Source organism: Malaclemys terrapin, chromosome 10 (assembly GCF_027887155.1).
Source record: "Malaclemys terrapin pileata isolate rMalTer1 chromosome 10, rMalTer1.hap1, whole genome shotgun sequence".
Classification (NCBI taxonomy): Eukaryota; Metazoa; Chordata; order Testudines; family Emydidae; genus Malaclemys; species Malaclemys terrapin.
The window spans coordinates 2,393,009-2,408,838 of NC_071514.1; the positions used below are offsets into that span (position 1 = coordinate 2,393,009).

At 47.0% G+C, this 15,830-nt stretch overlaps 1 protein-coding gene across 2 annotated transcripts in view; it reads right to left on the reverse strand.

Moving 5' to 3' along the window:
* The window catches only part of ADAMTS7 (ADAM metallopeptidase with thrombospondin type 1 motif 7), a 141,828-nt gene that overhangs the window by 101,148 nt on the left and 24,850 nt on the right, over positions 1-15,830 (reverse strand). For both annotated transcript variants that reach the window (XM_054041376.1, XM_054041375.1), the window contains 4 exons: positions 13,483-13,626; positions 3,098-3,242; positions 2,261-2,353; positions 544-689 (listed from right to left, as the gene is read on the reverse strand). In XM_054041376.1, coding sequence (XP_053897351.1) covers positions 544-689; positions 2,261-2,353; positions 3,098-3,242; positions 13,483-13,626 — 528 coding nt within the window. The remainder of the gene's footprint in view (positions 1-543; positions 690-2,260; positions 2,354-3,097; positions 3,243-13,482; positions 13,627-15,830) is intronic.

Sequence of the window (15,830 nt, forward strand, 5' to 3'; positions counted from 1 at the left end):
GAGAACAAAGGGCAGTAAAGGGTGCTGGAATTTTCCCCAGTGATTCTGAATCTGCTTAAAGGAACGTTTTTTCTTTTTGGCATTAAAAAAGACATTGCATATGTGTTACATTCACAAGTGCTTCGTCTTTACCTTTGTTTTGAATTGGGTTTCAGTTGCTTTCTGCTTGGACTAATCACGAATGATTTGTATGTAAAGGTAGACAAAGAAAACTCTAAACCTCAATCCACAGACCTTCCACTGCACAGATTCCTAGCTAGCCCCATCAGTTGAACTGCTTGTGTGGTTTCAAATATATGCTGTTTTAAAAGATATAATTAATGGCATTTGAAAATACCCTCTCTGGGGTCACCTCTTTGTTACTGTTTCACTGTGCAATACATCATTAGGTCAGAGCCCAAGTGGTCTGAGCTTGGGGCAGGGTCATACCTTGCTAGACGATAAGAAGATATTCAGATATGTGCTGTAAATGGGGTTTTCCTAATGAAGTCACCTAGTCAATTAATCTAATCACACCTGGACAAAGCAAGAGCCTTAACTTACGTGGGGTTGTTGCATTGCCTTTCTGCGTTCTGCACGCCAGCACCACATGTCCGAGAGCAAGTAGACCAAGAACTCCAGGTTCCCCAGCCTCCATCAATGGCGTCCGGGCGGTAGCCCACCTGCACACACTCTCCATTGAAGCACCACTGCAGAGTAACCCAGACAAGAGTGAGGCCAGCTGATGTTTAACAATACTCTTACAAGGCACTAACTGGCACTCGTTTATAAATCCCTAATCTGATGAACGTGCAGCACAGAGAAGAGAACTCCGAACGAGAGCGGTGTGCATCACAGTGCAATGGGAAACACCGGGACACTTGGTTAGTGGGAGGTGTGCACATGGGAGTAAGATTAGTTTGGTTTCACACACACCTATTTCACCACAACTCACGCTCCAGCTTCCTGGCAGTCCCTAGGCAGAACACGTGTCCAGCCTGAGATTAATGCTTTGGTTCTGGTGTCATAACAAAGGCTCTACCAGCTGGTTACCCGGTTAACATGGAGAACGGGTAAGATGGTAGGTTCTACAGGGAAAGCCTCAGGAGTCCTTCACGATCTGTAGAATTGAACTAAACTCTTAGGGCTAGATTATTGGCACCCGCCATTCTGCATTTAGCTCTACCCAGGAGTGGGGGACGTGCAAATGTTTTTATGTTACAGTTATTCTGTTTTATGCTACTTGAACCCAAAGCCACTGTCCTGGTCCCAAGATGCAATTTAGAAGAGTCTCAGGGTTGTTCTGTGATGTGCTCACTGGGAATAGCCCACAAAGGGTCATTACAGCAGCCAGGGATTGGCTGGTTGTGGCTGCTCTCTGGCCATGCCCTCTACACCTGGAGAGGGGGCATAGGAGCCGCTACCCTAGCCCTATGCCACACAGGGATTTCTCTGCCTGTTGTGTGCTGCTACTGCAAAAAAGCAGGTGGAATGGCGGCCTCGATCTGGTTGTTAATTCTCCTCTTTAGTTCTAGCTGCACGCGCTGGGCTGGAAGAAAGTTGAGTGTGAATGAGGCTACAGTTGCATATGCAATGCTTGGAAAGTCATGCCTGTAAGGCCAACAGCTGCCATGTGAATGCGTCACGGAGCAAAACACGACTCCGCCTCTTATGCTGCTTCAATGGATTTAGGGCCCAGTCCTGTCATTCTTACTGGGGCAGATCTCTCCCTGAAAGCCACTGGAGTTGTGCCAGAGTAAGGACTGCATGACTCGGTCTATAGTAAGCATCCCGACAGGGGTGGATTTTTGCCTGCAAAATTTTGGATTTTACCCGTTACCTTTAAAGTTAAGCAGAGGAGATCAAATCCCCCATTTCCCCCACACCCCACAGGTGTGCTAATCCTTGTGCAAGTTCACCCAATGTACCAGAAAAAATATACGCAGCTAGGTCCTTCTAGATCTCACCTTGGCAAAGCTGTGCTGGTAGCCGTGACATGGCAAACACTAGCACCTGGCTGCCTCGGTGATTTGAAGCATACGCTAATTGAATACTCAACAGTACTGAACGTTTAAATAGTGACCAGAACACACAAATCCAATGGAGCCGAATGTATCCATTTCTAGGTATGTTCGCAGCTGTAGTTCCGATGCTGTGGAATTGCATTCTGCAACTTATCCTATTTTTTTGACTTATATAATAAACCAGTGTGATGAACATCGTCCCCTACATACAGGAGAAGGAATCGACTGTGGCTGCGAATATAATTTACTCTAATTACCTTGTTCTCGCCACACTTTGTGCCATCGACGGCAGCATCCAGCTTGGAGTGGCACGTGTTCCCCACTGAGCACCAGAGCGTATTGCAGACGTTCTGCAGAAAATAAGTGTGGACACAGTCTGGGGGTTACTGAGCATTCCAAAGGGCCAGCCCAAATCTGACCTATTCGAAACGTGTTCACACACTGAATTATCCCACTGATCTAATCAGTCAGCAAAGAAAGCCACGCTGACCTTTTTGTCTATAGAACTCCCCTTCTGGCCACCCTTTTCTCTGGCAGTTTGGACGTTCGCTTTCCCATATATAGCCCCCTTACTTTCCTCTCCTTTACAGTGTACCTTCCTTAAACCAGGAGGAGAGAATGTTTGTGTGTTTGCTGTCAGTTTGGCTCCTTGGATCTATTGGAAGGGGAGCTTTGGGGGCAGAGGGCTCCACAAACAAACCAACCTCTCTCCTATAATAAATGGAGATATACCTCTCTCATAGAACTGGAAGGGACCCCAAAAGGTCATTGAGTCCAGCCTCCTGCCTTCAGTAGCAGGACCAAGTACTGATTTTGCCCTAGATCCCTAAGTGGCCCCCTCAAAGACTGAACTCACAACCCTGGCTTTAGCAAGCCTATGCTCAAACCACTGAGCTATCCCTCCCTCCTAATTCAGTCAACATGACAATGGTCCTTTCTCCACTAACAATTCATAATGCAGGATTTATTTATCCCTTCCTCAGCAGAGAGTGAGTTTCTATGCAAAGATTTTCACTGTTCAAACTGTTACTCAGCAGTCACAAATTCTATCATTACATAAAGGAAAACTGCAGGAACACCCAACCCCGACTTACATCCATGTCATCGCAGAAGGCGGAGTATGCTCCATACTGCAGCCGGCACTGATGGCTGACGTCATAGAGAACTCCTGGTGGAACCAAGGGGTAGTCTACCACTTCTTTGGCAGGTGGGTCATCCAGACACAACCCCCAGCCTCGACTGCAAACATGAAACGGACAAGTCAGAATCAAGCAGACGGGGATCAATGTAGGGCACGAAGAGACCCAGCAAAACAGGCTCTTGTAGAACATTAGAATTGTTGTTAAAAACAAAGGAAGAATCGTAACTCTGGTGCATAAATGGCAACCAAGAGTCATCTGCAGCCGGTGAGCACCAGTAGCTCGTTGCTCTGATACCTTGCTGGAGCTGAGATTTCATCGGAGAGCCTGTTCTCACGGGCTTTCCAGACCACAGTTGCTGACTCAGCGCAGCTGGTGAAAGTGGGGGCAACTCCATAGACGTCAATGGAATTACATCCACTTAGCCCAAGAGGTTTCAATGAGCTCAATGTTAGGTACTCAGCTGAGCCCATGAGGCTGTGAGGATTTCCAGCGCTTACCGCTTACCCCGCTGCATGTACATACAGTGTTCTGTGCTGGCTGCATGAGAACAGCTATTCCCAAGCATTACCTCTTTGCTCTATTTCTGCCTGTAAAGTATTTCAGAATTCCATTTTACTCCCGCTGAAGTTAGTGGTGAAACTCCCAAGATATGGCCCACTGTGTGTGCAAGACTCCATTGAAAACTTCACCAGAGACCCCCACATTTAACATTAAATCAAGAGAAGAAAAAGCTTCCACTCATCGGTCTGAATACAAATAACTCCAGCCTAAAACCTCATTGTCAAAGATGGGAAGGCAGCCTGGTTTTTACTGTGGTACCTTGAAAGCACTCAAGGAAGTTATTACTGTGCTTAAATGAGCTATCACAAAGCGGAGAGCAAAATACTGCTCGGACACATTCTTAACCTGCCAAGATGAGAAATGTTCGCTATAAAATTACACCTCCCTGAGAGCAGCTGTCAGGGTTTTTCTTGCACCAGGTTAATTTGAGAGGGAAGTCTGAGTCTGCAGCCCCTTCCTTAAGCCTAGATGGAACAGCACTGGTTTCCTCTGCTCTGTTTATTAGTTTTGCTCCTTTAGAGTTTGATGAGGTGGCAGGCTTGATGCAGACGGCCTGCACTTTAAATTGAGCTCTTGGCCTTGTTCCTATTATGGGAGACACTTTTCCCTGTTCCCAGCATCTGGCTTTGAGCCTGATGCTTCTGAAGCCCTGTCTATAGATCCCTTACTCGAGAAACCTGCACTCGGTCCCACCCCGCACCCCAGCCATGGAACAATATCTCCCATTACCTGTTTCATTTAAAGGTCTCTGAGAGCTCATTGCAGTGCAATGGTTGCTGTCGGATGGAAAAGACAGCATCAGTTCTGCAGGTCATTTAAAATATAATAGCGCACAGGCTCCTTGTCGCAGCTACCCTGAAAGGAGCACAGCTTAAGGTCAAGAGCTGCAAAATCAGGTCAGCTAGAGAGATGCTGTTAGTGCCGACATGGAAATAAATAGCCAGGATATTTTACTAGCAAGTCAGGGACGGAACCATAGAATATCAGGGATGGGAGGGACCTCAGGAGGTCATCTAGTCCAACCCCCTGCTCAAAGCAGGACCAATCCCCAGACAGATTTTTTGCCCCAGATCCCTAAACGGCACCCTTAAGGATTGAATTCACAACCCTGGGTTTAGGAGGCCAATGCTCAAACCACTAAGCAGACCCAATCTATTGGTAGAGCTAATCTAGTCCCAGATAAAATTAGCACAATAAATTGTGGGTGCTTCCTATGTGGTGTAGGACAAGTAAGGGCATCGCAAATGTGAGTGTGTGGAAAAGACTTTGCACGGCTGCATTTATTTCAGTCGTGAGGCATCAGCGTGTTTATGTTCTCGCTCAACGTTATTTAAGAAAGGCCAGCTGCTGAGCTCAAGAGGATGCCAGTATTCGTAGGAACCAAGCATAACAGTTGCACATCAAGTTGTGACAATGTTTACGTCCACAGAACCACAAGATGTAGACATAACTAGCAGCCGTTTTATGAGCTTCAGGAACAAAATCCAAATGGTGTTTCAAAGCACCACAGCAGGAAGGGACAGGCAAAATATTTTTAAACAAATGTTTACCAGCATTGGAAAGAAATCTTTAAGGATGTTTATGTTACGATGGATTTTTAACCCCATAGAGGAGATAAAGTCAGAGATGAAAAAGACAAATAAAATGGTTTCCGCTCCATCGCAGTTTTTTTCCTCCTGCCTTGCACTTCATGGATATCCAGAAAGTTATGTCTTCAGCCATGCCACTGTGCTTGCATTGCAAAATGAGCGGCACGTTAGTTTCGTTTAACCGGTAGAGTGCATTATTCTAGGGCAGAGATGGTGCGTTTCGAGGAGACAGAAGATACTTTTCAACAGCTATATAGACAAACTTTAATTTTCTTTTAAGTCCTGTATTTTGGAGAAGTGGAAATTTTAAGGCATAACAGCAATAGCATCCTCCATTTAGACAGCGCTTTCAGTACATAAGGATCCCAATGCAGTTCACATTTATAGTCAGCTCTGCTAAAATGCAGCTGCCTCCAAAGTGAAGGGCAGCCATCAACCACCATGCACCATAGGGAGCAAGGGGAAATGGGGGACAAACAGGTAGTTTTTCAAGAGAAACCAATGCTATAAGAGTTCAAAAACCATGCAAAGCAGACGGGATCTTGGCAGGAAGGCCTTGTCCAAGAGACCCACGCATAGTAAAGTGCACGCAAGTCAATTTGTCTCCTCTGTGGGGAAGCAGACCTTGATCCAGGATTTAACTCTGTCATTCTAAGGAGCCAAGCTTACACCAAAACACTTGTCTGTTTAAAAACATCTTGGCTGGCATTTATTTAATTTATTTATTTAGATAAAGCAAGTCAGAAGCATCCTGACTCTTCCAGAATAAAACAAATTGGAGCACAGGCCTGGGGTTCAAACACAGAGATCTCCTTCCAGTCCTTGTAACAACAGCTTCTGCAGAAATGTCCCCCTTAGCCTGTACTGGAGGTGTGTATACTCCGGGACTGGCTTGGGGAGGGAGAATTTAGTGATTAGCTTTCCCCATGCAAACCAAGGCTCTCATACCCACAGCGCAGGAAGAAGGCAAAGCCCCTTGGCAAGCACATGTGTTACATGCACTTGCTGGAAATGGTTATAATTTGTTCCTGCAAAATATGCTAATTGACTAAATATATGAATGGGGCACCTACAGACCATGGGAGATAAGGAAAGGATAGGGTTAAACGTCTGTCATTTGAAATGGGCAGATGAGGGTGGGATGCAAGGGGATCTGACAGTTCTCTAATGTGTAACAAAACAAGGTAATAGCAAAGAAAACGTCTTCCAATGAGTCTCAAATTTGACATCCGTCCAAATCCTGCTGGTCTTAGGAAACTGAAAAGGCTTCACCAGAAAGGGAATATGAACCAGAGGATCCTGTTTGAGTTGTGAGGGACCATTAGGCTACTTAAGCCTAGTGGTGCTTCTCTGGATAACTCCTAGTTTACTGGCAGGAGGGTCGAGCCTGCAATATTGCTGCTGGAATGGGTTTGGTTGCACGATCCTCTCTAGCCTTATGACCTGGAATCAGCTATTAAAGCGCAATAGTAAAACAGATGCATGTAGCAACAGCCTGATGAGGCTCTAAACTCCCGACTCCTTGGAACCTCCTTACCCAAGTCACAATCTGAGCAAAGAGCACTCCTGGGGGAGTTGTTATAAAATTGCAACCACTTATTGCTTCAGCATTAGGGTCTTAATTCAGGTCGGTTTACAACGCCCTTGACTTCCACCACGATTAGCATTCACAGACAGGACAAGCACTATTTGCTTGATTTAGTACCATGCATTTGTCTCAAGATGAGCTACAAGAGAATCCCACTACCAATCGCAAAGCATCTCAGCGACTCCCTGGAGGAGTACAACCAATGGTACATTCACCAGGAACAAGCGGCAGATTTTTAGCTGTATAATGAGGTCACAGCCAAGTTCCTCGCTCTGAGGAAGTCATGGCCTCAGTTTCATCACTTACAGGAAAGGGCCTCATTGGTGCAAACAGGGCTAATGGCAGATGTCCTGGTGCTTCATACATCATACAGTTAATGTCAACGACCTACTAATACAGATGGTCAGCACCAAAGCTCACTGACCCTCAGAGCTGCAGCTCCAAGCTACAACCCTCAGAAATGAAGCTGGTAGGTACTGAGGAGAGCACCTTTAAAGGAGGTTGCATTTCCGTGGCTACTACTGTATGCAGTACGAGCGAATGTGCCTCACTGCCACTTTCCCCAGGCTCATCGCTCATGTTCTTTACCTCTTGAAACATCCAGGTCTTTCTATGGTTATTAAGAAGCAAAGACGACCAGGTTTGTTGACAGTGGTATTTCAGATGCTAAAGTCTTCAGCGGTTAGTAAAAGTCAGTGAGGCATGAGGATACGTTTAGAGGATGCCCTGTGGGCACTTAATTCTGGAATGTTCCTGATCTGCTCTCATTGCCATCGAATGCTTTTGCTGTATTACCCTAGGGCTTGTCTATATGAACAAGTGTCACCGGTTTAATTTTAAGGAGTTTATTTAAACTGACTTCATTCACCTGATGCAAACCCCTGCCTGGATCCTCTGATTTCAGTGTAACCCGTGGATTATAGCAGTTTAGCTTAAGGCGACTGGGAAGAGGTTTAAATTAACCCAAAATAAGACAGTCTTAAACCAAAATCGGAGTATCTGCACAGGGGTTTAACTAGATTGATTTAGAAACTGATTTAAGTGAAACTGGCCCGCCGTTCTCACGTAGACAAGGTCTCCCCCTACATGGGGTTACAGCCTATCACACAGTCAGATACACTTCCCCACAACACTCAATGAGTAGAGTGTACCCCCAGGATAGACACGCTGTACGTTTCCAAAGGGTGTACCAGTCCGGTCCCAGACGGCACGCCCCATTTGGCCTAACGCACAATGTCTCTGCCCAGTAAGGCTGCTCATCTCCTCACCCTTCCTATCACAGAGCATTGGCTTTGCAGCCCCATGCAGCCCGTGGAAAACGCAATGATTTAAAATTACATGGATCTTTTTCCACAAGTAGCTTCCCAGCGACTCTCCTTTCGGGACAGGTGCCCAACACTTTTAAACAGACCGTTGCTTTGAAATTAGTTCTGTCTTTCCAGCCACATGTATCTAAGTCCAATTCTAGCTAGGACACACTGTCGTCTAGACCAGGCTTGAGAGGTCTAGATTTCTGTGAGTACTATAGCGCTGAACTGGCATGAAATGAAGAGCTGAAGGAAATATTATATTCCTGCTGCAAGCTTTACATTCATTTCTGAGTTCAGCGAAGTCACTGCCTGGCAGCTCCAAAGCCATTTTCTTTACTTGCTCATGGAACAACATCAACAGGGTGTTTTATAGAAAGGGAAACAATGCATTCAGTGCAGTGTCAAGGCAAGTTGTAAGAGCTGGACTCTAAGTGTCACCTACACCCATGGCATTGCATTGCTGTTCCTTAAGACTGGTTTGGTCACTGTCTGATGTGAAACTTCAGTCGAAAGAACAAGGGCGAAAAAACCTGCTGCTTTATCTCTCCATGGCATTTGGTACAGCCATTCCGTCTCTAGATGACTGTAACAAACAGACAAAGAATAATTACTCCTGATATTTTGGTTTTGATGCCATGAGCTTCCCCCCTGCCTATGGCACATACTAGTCTAGTCTCCTGTGGGCTGGAATACTTTGGTCTCATTTCGGTTGTTGGGGTTGGTGTGCGGGTGGTGTTGGTGGGCTGGGATGCACAAGAGGTCAGACTAGTTGATGGCCATCGAGCCAGAGAATGCCATCACAACATGGAAACCTTTGGATGCCCCCTGCTTTTCGGATCACACAGAGGGAGTGGCACTAGGATAGCAGGCACTTCGTTTTCTCATTCTTGGCATCTGCCTTTGAAACCCTTTTCCTGTATTAATGCATTGTCTTTGGAAGCCAAAATCCTCCCTCATTTTGTGGGTCATTGAGCTGCAGCTCCTGTCAGAACGGCAGCCAGCCCCTTACCTCCAAGGGTACTGATGTTGCTCTATCCAAAGTATTCTCCCTACCTTGGCCTAGACAGCGAGAGGGCTGGGAGAAATCTGGCACTGATGGGACATGAAACGGGCACAGTTTGTTCCCCCCATAGTAAAGTCAGTCTTCTACTTTCACTACGGAACATCTCCCCGTAATGGTGACACCTAAGAGCCTTAATACTCTCTTCTGCTAAGGCTAGAGGGAGAAAACTACATAGGTGCCCTACTTGAACAATGCACTTGATTGTGAGTGCACAATTGCTATCGCTTCCTAAGTCTGTTACTTAAGCCGCCAGACCCGCCTCCCAGGGTCCCTTCCACAGGGTGGTTTGAACTACTCACGGCAATAACCAGCTTTCCTGGGACTTGAACCCGCGACCCTTAGGTCCGTGAGCAGCGGAGCTATTTCTTGAGCCAAAGGAGGGTCTCCAGTAACCGTTGGGGGCAATAAGGTTCATAGCCTCCTCCAGACTCACTGTGGATTTCTTAGATTTAAATGATGCTGGTCACTTTTAAAACAAATCTAGTCACAATGAGGGAGGAGGAAGAGGTGACTCACTAGGGAGAGGCCATTTCTGGTCTTTGGGACCTCACCCAGCTGAGCGCTGCTGATCTTCATGGGAATTGTTCAGCCCCTCACATATTCAGGCCTGGAGGCTTCCGAGCAAGACAGGCAGATTCACGCTTAGGGCAGCTCTCCATTTAACATACGAATTGTTTTCACAGGTTCAAATCTTTTATTGATTTTTCTCTCTTTTATACAAAATTGGACAGTGCAATTTTCAATGTGAAGACTGTTCCAGGCACATCTAGCAAGCCCGGGTCATGAGGGTCTAATGCCTTGGCTTAAACCTCCCTACTTTCCTGCCAAAGTTATTCTAACAACACAGACATTTCTGTGCTCACACCATCCCCTTTCCCTGGCCTGAGGGATGTCACAGCCAATGAAATATTTTTGCTGAACTGTTCTCTCCCCTTGAAGGAAGAGCTGCCCTTCTTGGGGGAGGAGAGAGACAGAAATTAACTGGAAATGCATCCAGATGATCCTTTTCTTTCTTGGGAAGTGCAGCTCAAGGTTATGGTGATCAGGAAATTCCTATTCTAAAAGTGAAGGTTAAAAATAGAGGGCCAGATCATTAGCTGGTGAAAGTCAGCATAGCTCCATTGAAGTCATAGATCTACACCAGCTTACACTATATGAGGGCCAAGGCAGTGTATTTAAGCTGTTGGCTGAGTACCTGAGATGGGGGATCAATCACACAGCCAACCCTCACGCCATGCCCATAGCTAGGCCTTCTGCCTGGCTGCTCAGTTCCTTGCAGATGAGCATGCACCTACAATTTCCCCTAGCATTGCTTCTGGAAGGCCCCCTCATTCTTTCCCCGGCAATAATGAAGAGAAATGTCCCAGCAATGCAAGGCACTCACTGACGGATGTAAATCTCTACGCACCAGTCTTAAGAACCTAATAACAAACTGAAGAGTCAGCAATGTGGTGCTAAAAATAAACAGCTGTACAAAAGAATGTGGCTCAGCCTGGAATGCCTCCTGCCCAGAGACAAACAGAATTAGTTTGCCTTGGAAAGTCACTCAGGGCAGAGCAGAGGGTAAAGCAAGGTAAAGCTTTGCTAGGCGAATACAGGTCTTGAGAGGTCTCAAGAGCATGAAAAAGGCAACTGGCACCAGCCAGTGCCTGTGTTTTTTCATGTCATATTTGCAGTGGTGCTGGGAATGCCTGAGAAGCAGAAAAGAAGAGCTCACCAGCACTCTGTTACTTGGAATGCTTGTCTGGCCCCAGACTGCTGTCCATCCTGTGTGCCAGTGTGAGGCAGTAGCGGGGTGAACGTTTCAGACTGAGCTGTCCCCTTTTTTCCTTGCACTCTGCTGCTGCTTATATTGTGCAGGGGTGGGGAGCAGGGTCTACAGAGTGGCTACATTCCTACTCTTCCAATTGCGAAGTTCAGTGTGATGGAAAAATGACATGAACTAAAGCACGGGTACCGCAATGTCTCCCTATGGCTGGAATCTCAGCCAGGTTCTCCTCTCGCTTGCTTTGGTGCAAATGAGGAATAACTCCAGTGAAACCTGGCGTGACACTGGTGTGAGTGAGAGCAGAACCAGTATTTCTGGGCATGCACGTGTGACAGCAGCACCTGTGAGTATCCCGACTAGTAATTAAACAGAGAAAATTGGATGGATCTTAAGGGTCTACACTGAGAGCAACAATCTAACACACACATTCAAAAGAACATCTATTATTTTATAGTGCTTCGGGTTCTTTTCTGTAGGCTACCGCATAACACCACATGTTTATGTGACATGACATAAGGACATGTGATCCAGAAAGGTTTGTGTGATTTAAATGTGCATTTGCAATCGGGATTAACAGCCAACGGCACGAGGTAATGAAATGTAGAAAAGAATGTAACTGAAGTTTTACACAGCTCCAGAGCCTGAGAGTGAGTTGGCTGGATGGCAGTCACAGATCATGTGTTGCAGTGGGAAAGAAAATAGGAGGCTGTTTAGAAAGGAGATCGGTGGCGTTGCTCCAATGCTCTCTTTTCAGTAAGCGAGAGGAATAATCCCTTGATTTCAATGGGGCCAGGATTTCACTGCTAGCATCCAATCCAACACGCCCCCTCTCCACAAAGGGCTCTAATGGTCAGTCCTGTGAATGGACGGTCGTTCACCTAGGGCTTGATTCGGCAAGATGCTGAGATCCAATGGGAATGAAGGGCAGCTGTCTGCATCTCAAGGTGGGGACCAGCAATTCAGAGAACTGGGTCCCGGAGTTTGCTCTGTTTGTTTCCACAGTGCCCAAGTCCCGTCATCTAACTCCCTATTTGGGAAAGCCCCTTGGGAATACATGGACTATCAAAGGTTCTGTCCGAAAGCAAATTCCTTTCTACTCCCCAAATGGTTCCCTGTCAGCTGTCAAAATTAGATACCAGTGATCTGGAGTCTGGACACACAAGGGCTAATAAACGATAAATGGGGGAAGAATGAGGTTGCACATTTCCACTCACCCCCAATTCCTGCACTCAGATCTCATTAGATAGAGAGCACGTCGGGCACCAACATTTGCTGAAGACAACGGAAAGGTTTCAAGTGATGCATGTTCTAGAGCAGTGGTTCCCAAACTTGTTCCGCCGCTTGTTCAGGGAAAGCCCCTGGCGGGCCAGGCCAGTTTGTTTACCTGCCACATCCGCTGGTCCGGCCGATCGCGGTTCCCACTGGCCACGGTTTGCTGCTCTGGGCCAATGGGGGCTGCTGGAAGCGGCAGCCAGTATGTCCCTCGGCCCGCGCCACTTCCCACAGCCCCCATTGGCCTGAAGCGGTGAACCGCAGCCAGTGGGAGCTGCGATCGGCCAAACCTGCGGAGGCGACAGATAAACAAACCAGCCCAGCCTGCCAGGGGCTTTCCCTACACAAGTGGCGTCCCAAGTTTGGGAAACACTGTTCTAGAATATCAGAAACACTGGTTGCTAATTACAAAAGGTCCCAACCCTCTGTCCCATTCTCTGCTTTGATATGCCAATATCAAGAACATCTGCAGCTCATTGTTGAATGGTCCTTTCTGCATGACCCATGCCCAAGAGAGAAAGCCCTTTAAAGCTGCATTTCGGTGAGAAGCACTGCTTCAAGAAGTCAAAATCCCATTTACAGCAGAGGCTGAGGAGTTATCTCCAGAAGCGCTAGTGAAAAAGAACAAGCCTTTCCTCCATTAACAAAGGGCTTGCAGCTCCCTTTTTAAGGCACTGAAAATAGAGCACAATGAAGATTAAAAATGCATCCCGAGAATGTTAACCATGAGAGATCAGTAGATGAGATAAGCCACCTCTGAAGGCCCTGTGTCCTTACCAAGTCTTGATGTAGTGTTGGTCTTGCTGTGGATGGATCAAGGCTACACAGGCCCCAAATCCATCCACAATTCAGACCTGTTCTTCTTCCAGAAAATTCTTCCTCAGGGGCAAACCTACCTCCACCCTCACTCCCATTCCCACCTCACCCCTACATAAGGCTTGTCCTCCTTCCACTCTCAAGTCCTTGAACTTCCTAACAGTGACTAGGCAGCCCAGCCGCTCCAAGCCCATGCTAAAGGCAGCCAGCCAGTAGCAATCAGGTGTGTTCTATACCTGCTGCTCTGAGTGCAGCTCTCCATTTCATCCAGGCCCCCTCTAACTATGGCGCCTGGCTCCTGACTGACTGATGAGCCCTGACGCTAGCACAGGTATCGAAGGAAGGTAAGGAGAGAGGGTGGGGGACTTACTCGAGGAATCGTGTGACGTACTCCCTGCTGCAGCGGGACCAGGTGAGTGGAGAGGTGTCATACAGGAGCTGTGGAGACATGATGAAAGGTCTTTTCCCAACTGGTTCACAGTCATTGCCGCTTCCATCATGCTGAATCCCAAAACTGTGTAAGAGCACAGTCCCACAAAGGAGAGGTGAGCCGCATGCTTGGATACAACCACACAGGTGCTTTGCTTTCTAGCACATTCACATCAAGCCTTACATTACAAAGACCCACGACAGTTTCTCCCAGTTACTCTGTTCTTAACATACCACTGCTCTGTACAGAGACTTTACTTCGTCATCAACTTTAATGAAGCCAGATCCAATGCAATAAAAGTTACACCACTGTCAGTGTGAACCCAACTGGTTCAATGGACTGGACCCTGGACTGGGAACCAGGAGACCTGTGATCTGTTTCTGGCTCTGTCACTGATCCACTGTGTGAGTTGGGGCAAGCTACTCCCCCTCTCCCTTGTCTATTTAGATTGTGAGCTCTGTGGGGTAGGGACTCCTGGGTGTATAGACAGGGCCCAGAGCAATGGGGCCCCAGTCGCAGTGAGGGCCTTAATGCACTACTGTAATACCAATAACTAATCCATGTGTGGAGGGAAGTGGGTAGCTGGGTGATGTGGGGAACCCCCCCAGTTACTGCACTTTATGCAGGGCCTGGAGACATAGAATCATAGGACTGGCAGGGACCTCGAGAGGTCATCTAGTCCAGCCCCCTGCACTCATGGCAGGACTAAGTATTATCTAGAGTGGTTCTTAACCTGGGGTGCGCACCCGCTGGGGGTGCGAAATGCCCTTTCTGGGGGTGCGAAACATGCCAGATTTTTTTTAGAAGGTAAATCATCGAAAACACAAATTGAGCACAGGCACATAAGTACAGCTACTTTGTTTCATCAAACCTAAGCATAAGATAATGGCAGGGCCGTCCAGAGGGAGGGGCAAATGGGGCAATTTGCCCCGGGCCCCGCAGGGGCCTCCACGAGAGTTTTTTGGGTCCCCTGGAGTGGGGTCCTTCACTCGCTCCGGGGCCCCCGGAAAACTCTCGTGGTGCCCAGGCCCCCGGAGCTTCTTCCGCTCCGGATCTTCGATGGCAATTCAGCGGCGGGGGCTCCTTCCGCTCTGGAACCCGCCGCCGAAGTGCCCTGAAGACCCACGGCGGGGGGTCCTTCCGCCCCGGGACCCGCCGTTGAAGACCCCAGGCCCCCTGAATCCTCTGGGCGGCCCTGGATAACGGTTGATGTGTGTGGATCAATTTGCACTGATGGTGCCCCTGCCATGCTAGGAAAAAATTCAGGATTTGTTGCCTATGTAAAGAAATAATAATAAATATATAATTCTAAAAAAAGTGTGTAATTTTTCATGTATTCTTAATTTTACTGCAAAATTAATATAAATATATAATTCTCTCTCTTTCATTCTATAGTTCTGCTATATCTAGGTTTAAAGAACTGACGTACTTCAACAATTTTTGATAAGGGGTACGAGAACCAAAGGGGTGCAAGCTGCAGTAAAGGTTAAGAGCCACTGAAGACCCTCCCTGACAGGGGTTTGTCTAACCTGCTCTTAAAAATCTCCAGTGGCTGAGATTCCACAACCTCCCTAGGCAATTTGAGTTTCAGTGCTGGAAGTGGAGATGTGGACATGAGGTGGGTTTGCTGCCTGTGGACTGAGGGCAGGGTGGAGACCAGGACAGCACATACCATAAGCAGAGCTGAGTGGATAATACGCAACAGATGATCCTGTTAGCCTCATTTTCTGATTGCACAATACCTGTGAGCAGTTCACAATTTCCTCAGATTTAGTTGTTTGAAATTTGATGCACTTTCATGTGATTATTTTTTTAACACCACAGAAAGTATTTGATTCTTGCTGTATTAGATCTGTATTTGGTTAGTTATGATTGGTCAGATAAGTCCCATGCTGTTGTTTCTGTTCCTTGATTGGGCAAGTATGCTATAGCCACAAGTATGAATTTAACATTTGGTTTCCACAACTGCTCGTGCATTCAACTTTGCAATGTACTTCCTGTGAATATTGCTGCCAGTAAAATGCGCTTGCACAAATGGTCCTGAGAAGTGACTGCACAAAGGGCACTGAGCGCAGACTAAGCAAAGTTAGATAAAATTCAAGCAGATACTTGCAGCTCTTTTTTTTTTGCAGTATTGCCCAATTTTTGCAGCGAGGCGGTGAGTCCACACTGGCAAGACTGCAAGGCTCCCACAGTGTGGAGTCCCAAGTGGTGGCATGCCCTTAAAATTGGCCCTGTGAGTTTGTCTGATATAGGTAAAATCCAAAAAGTACAGGGTACAATTTTCC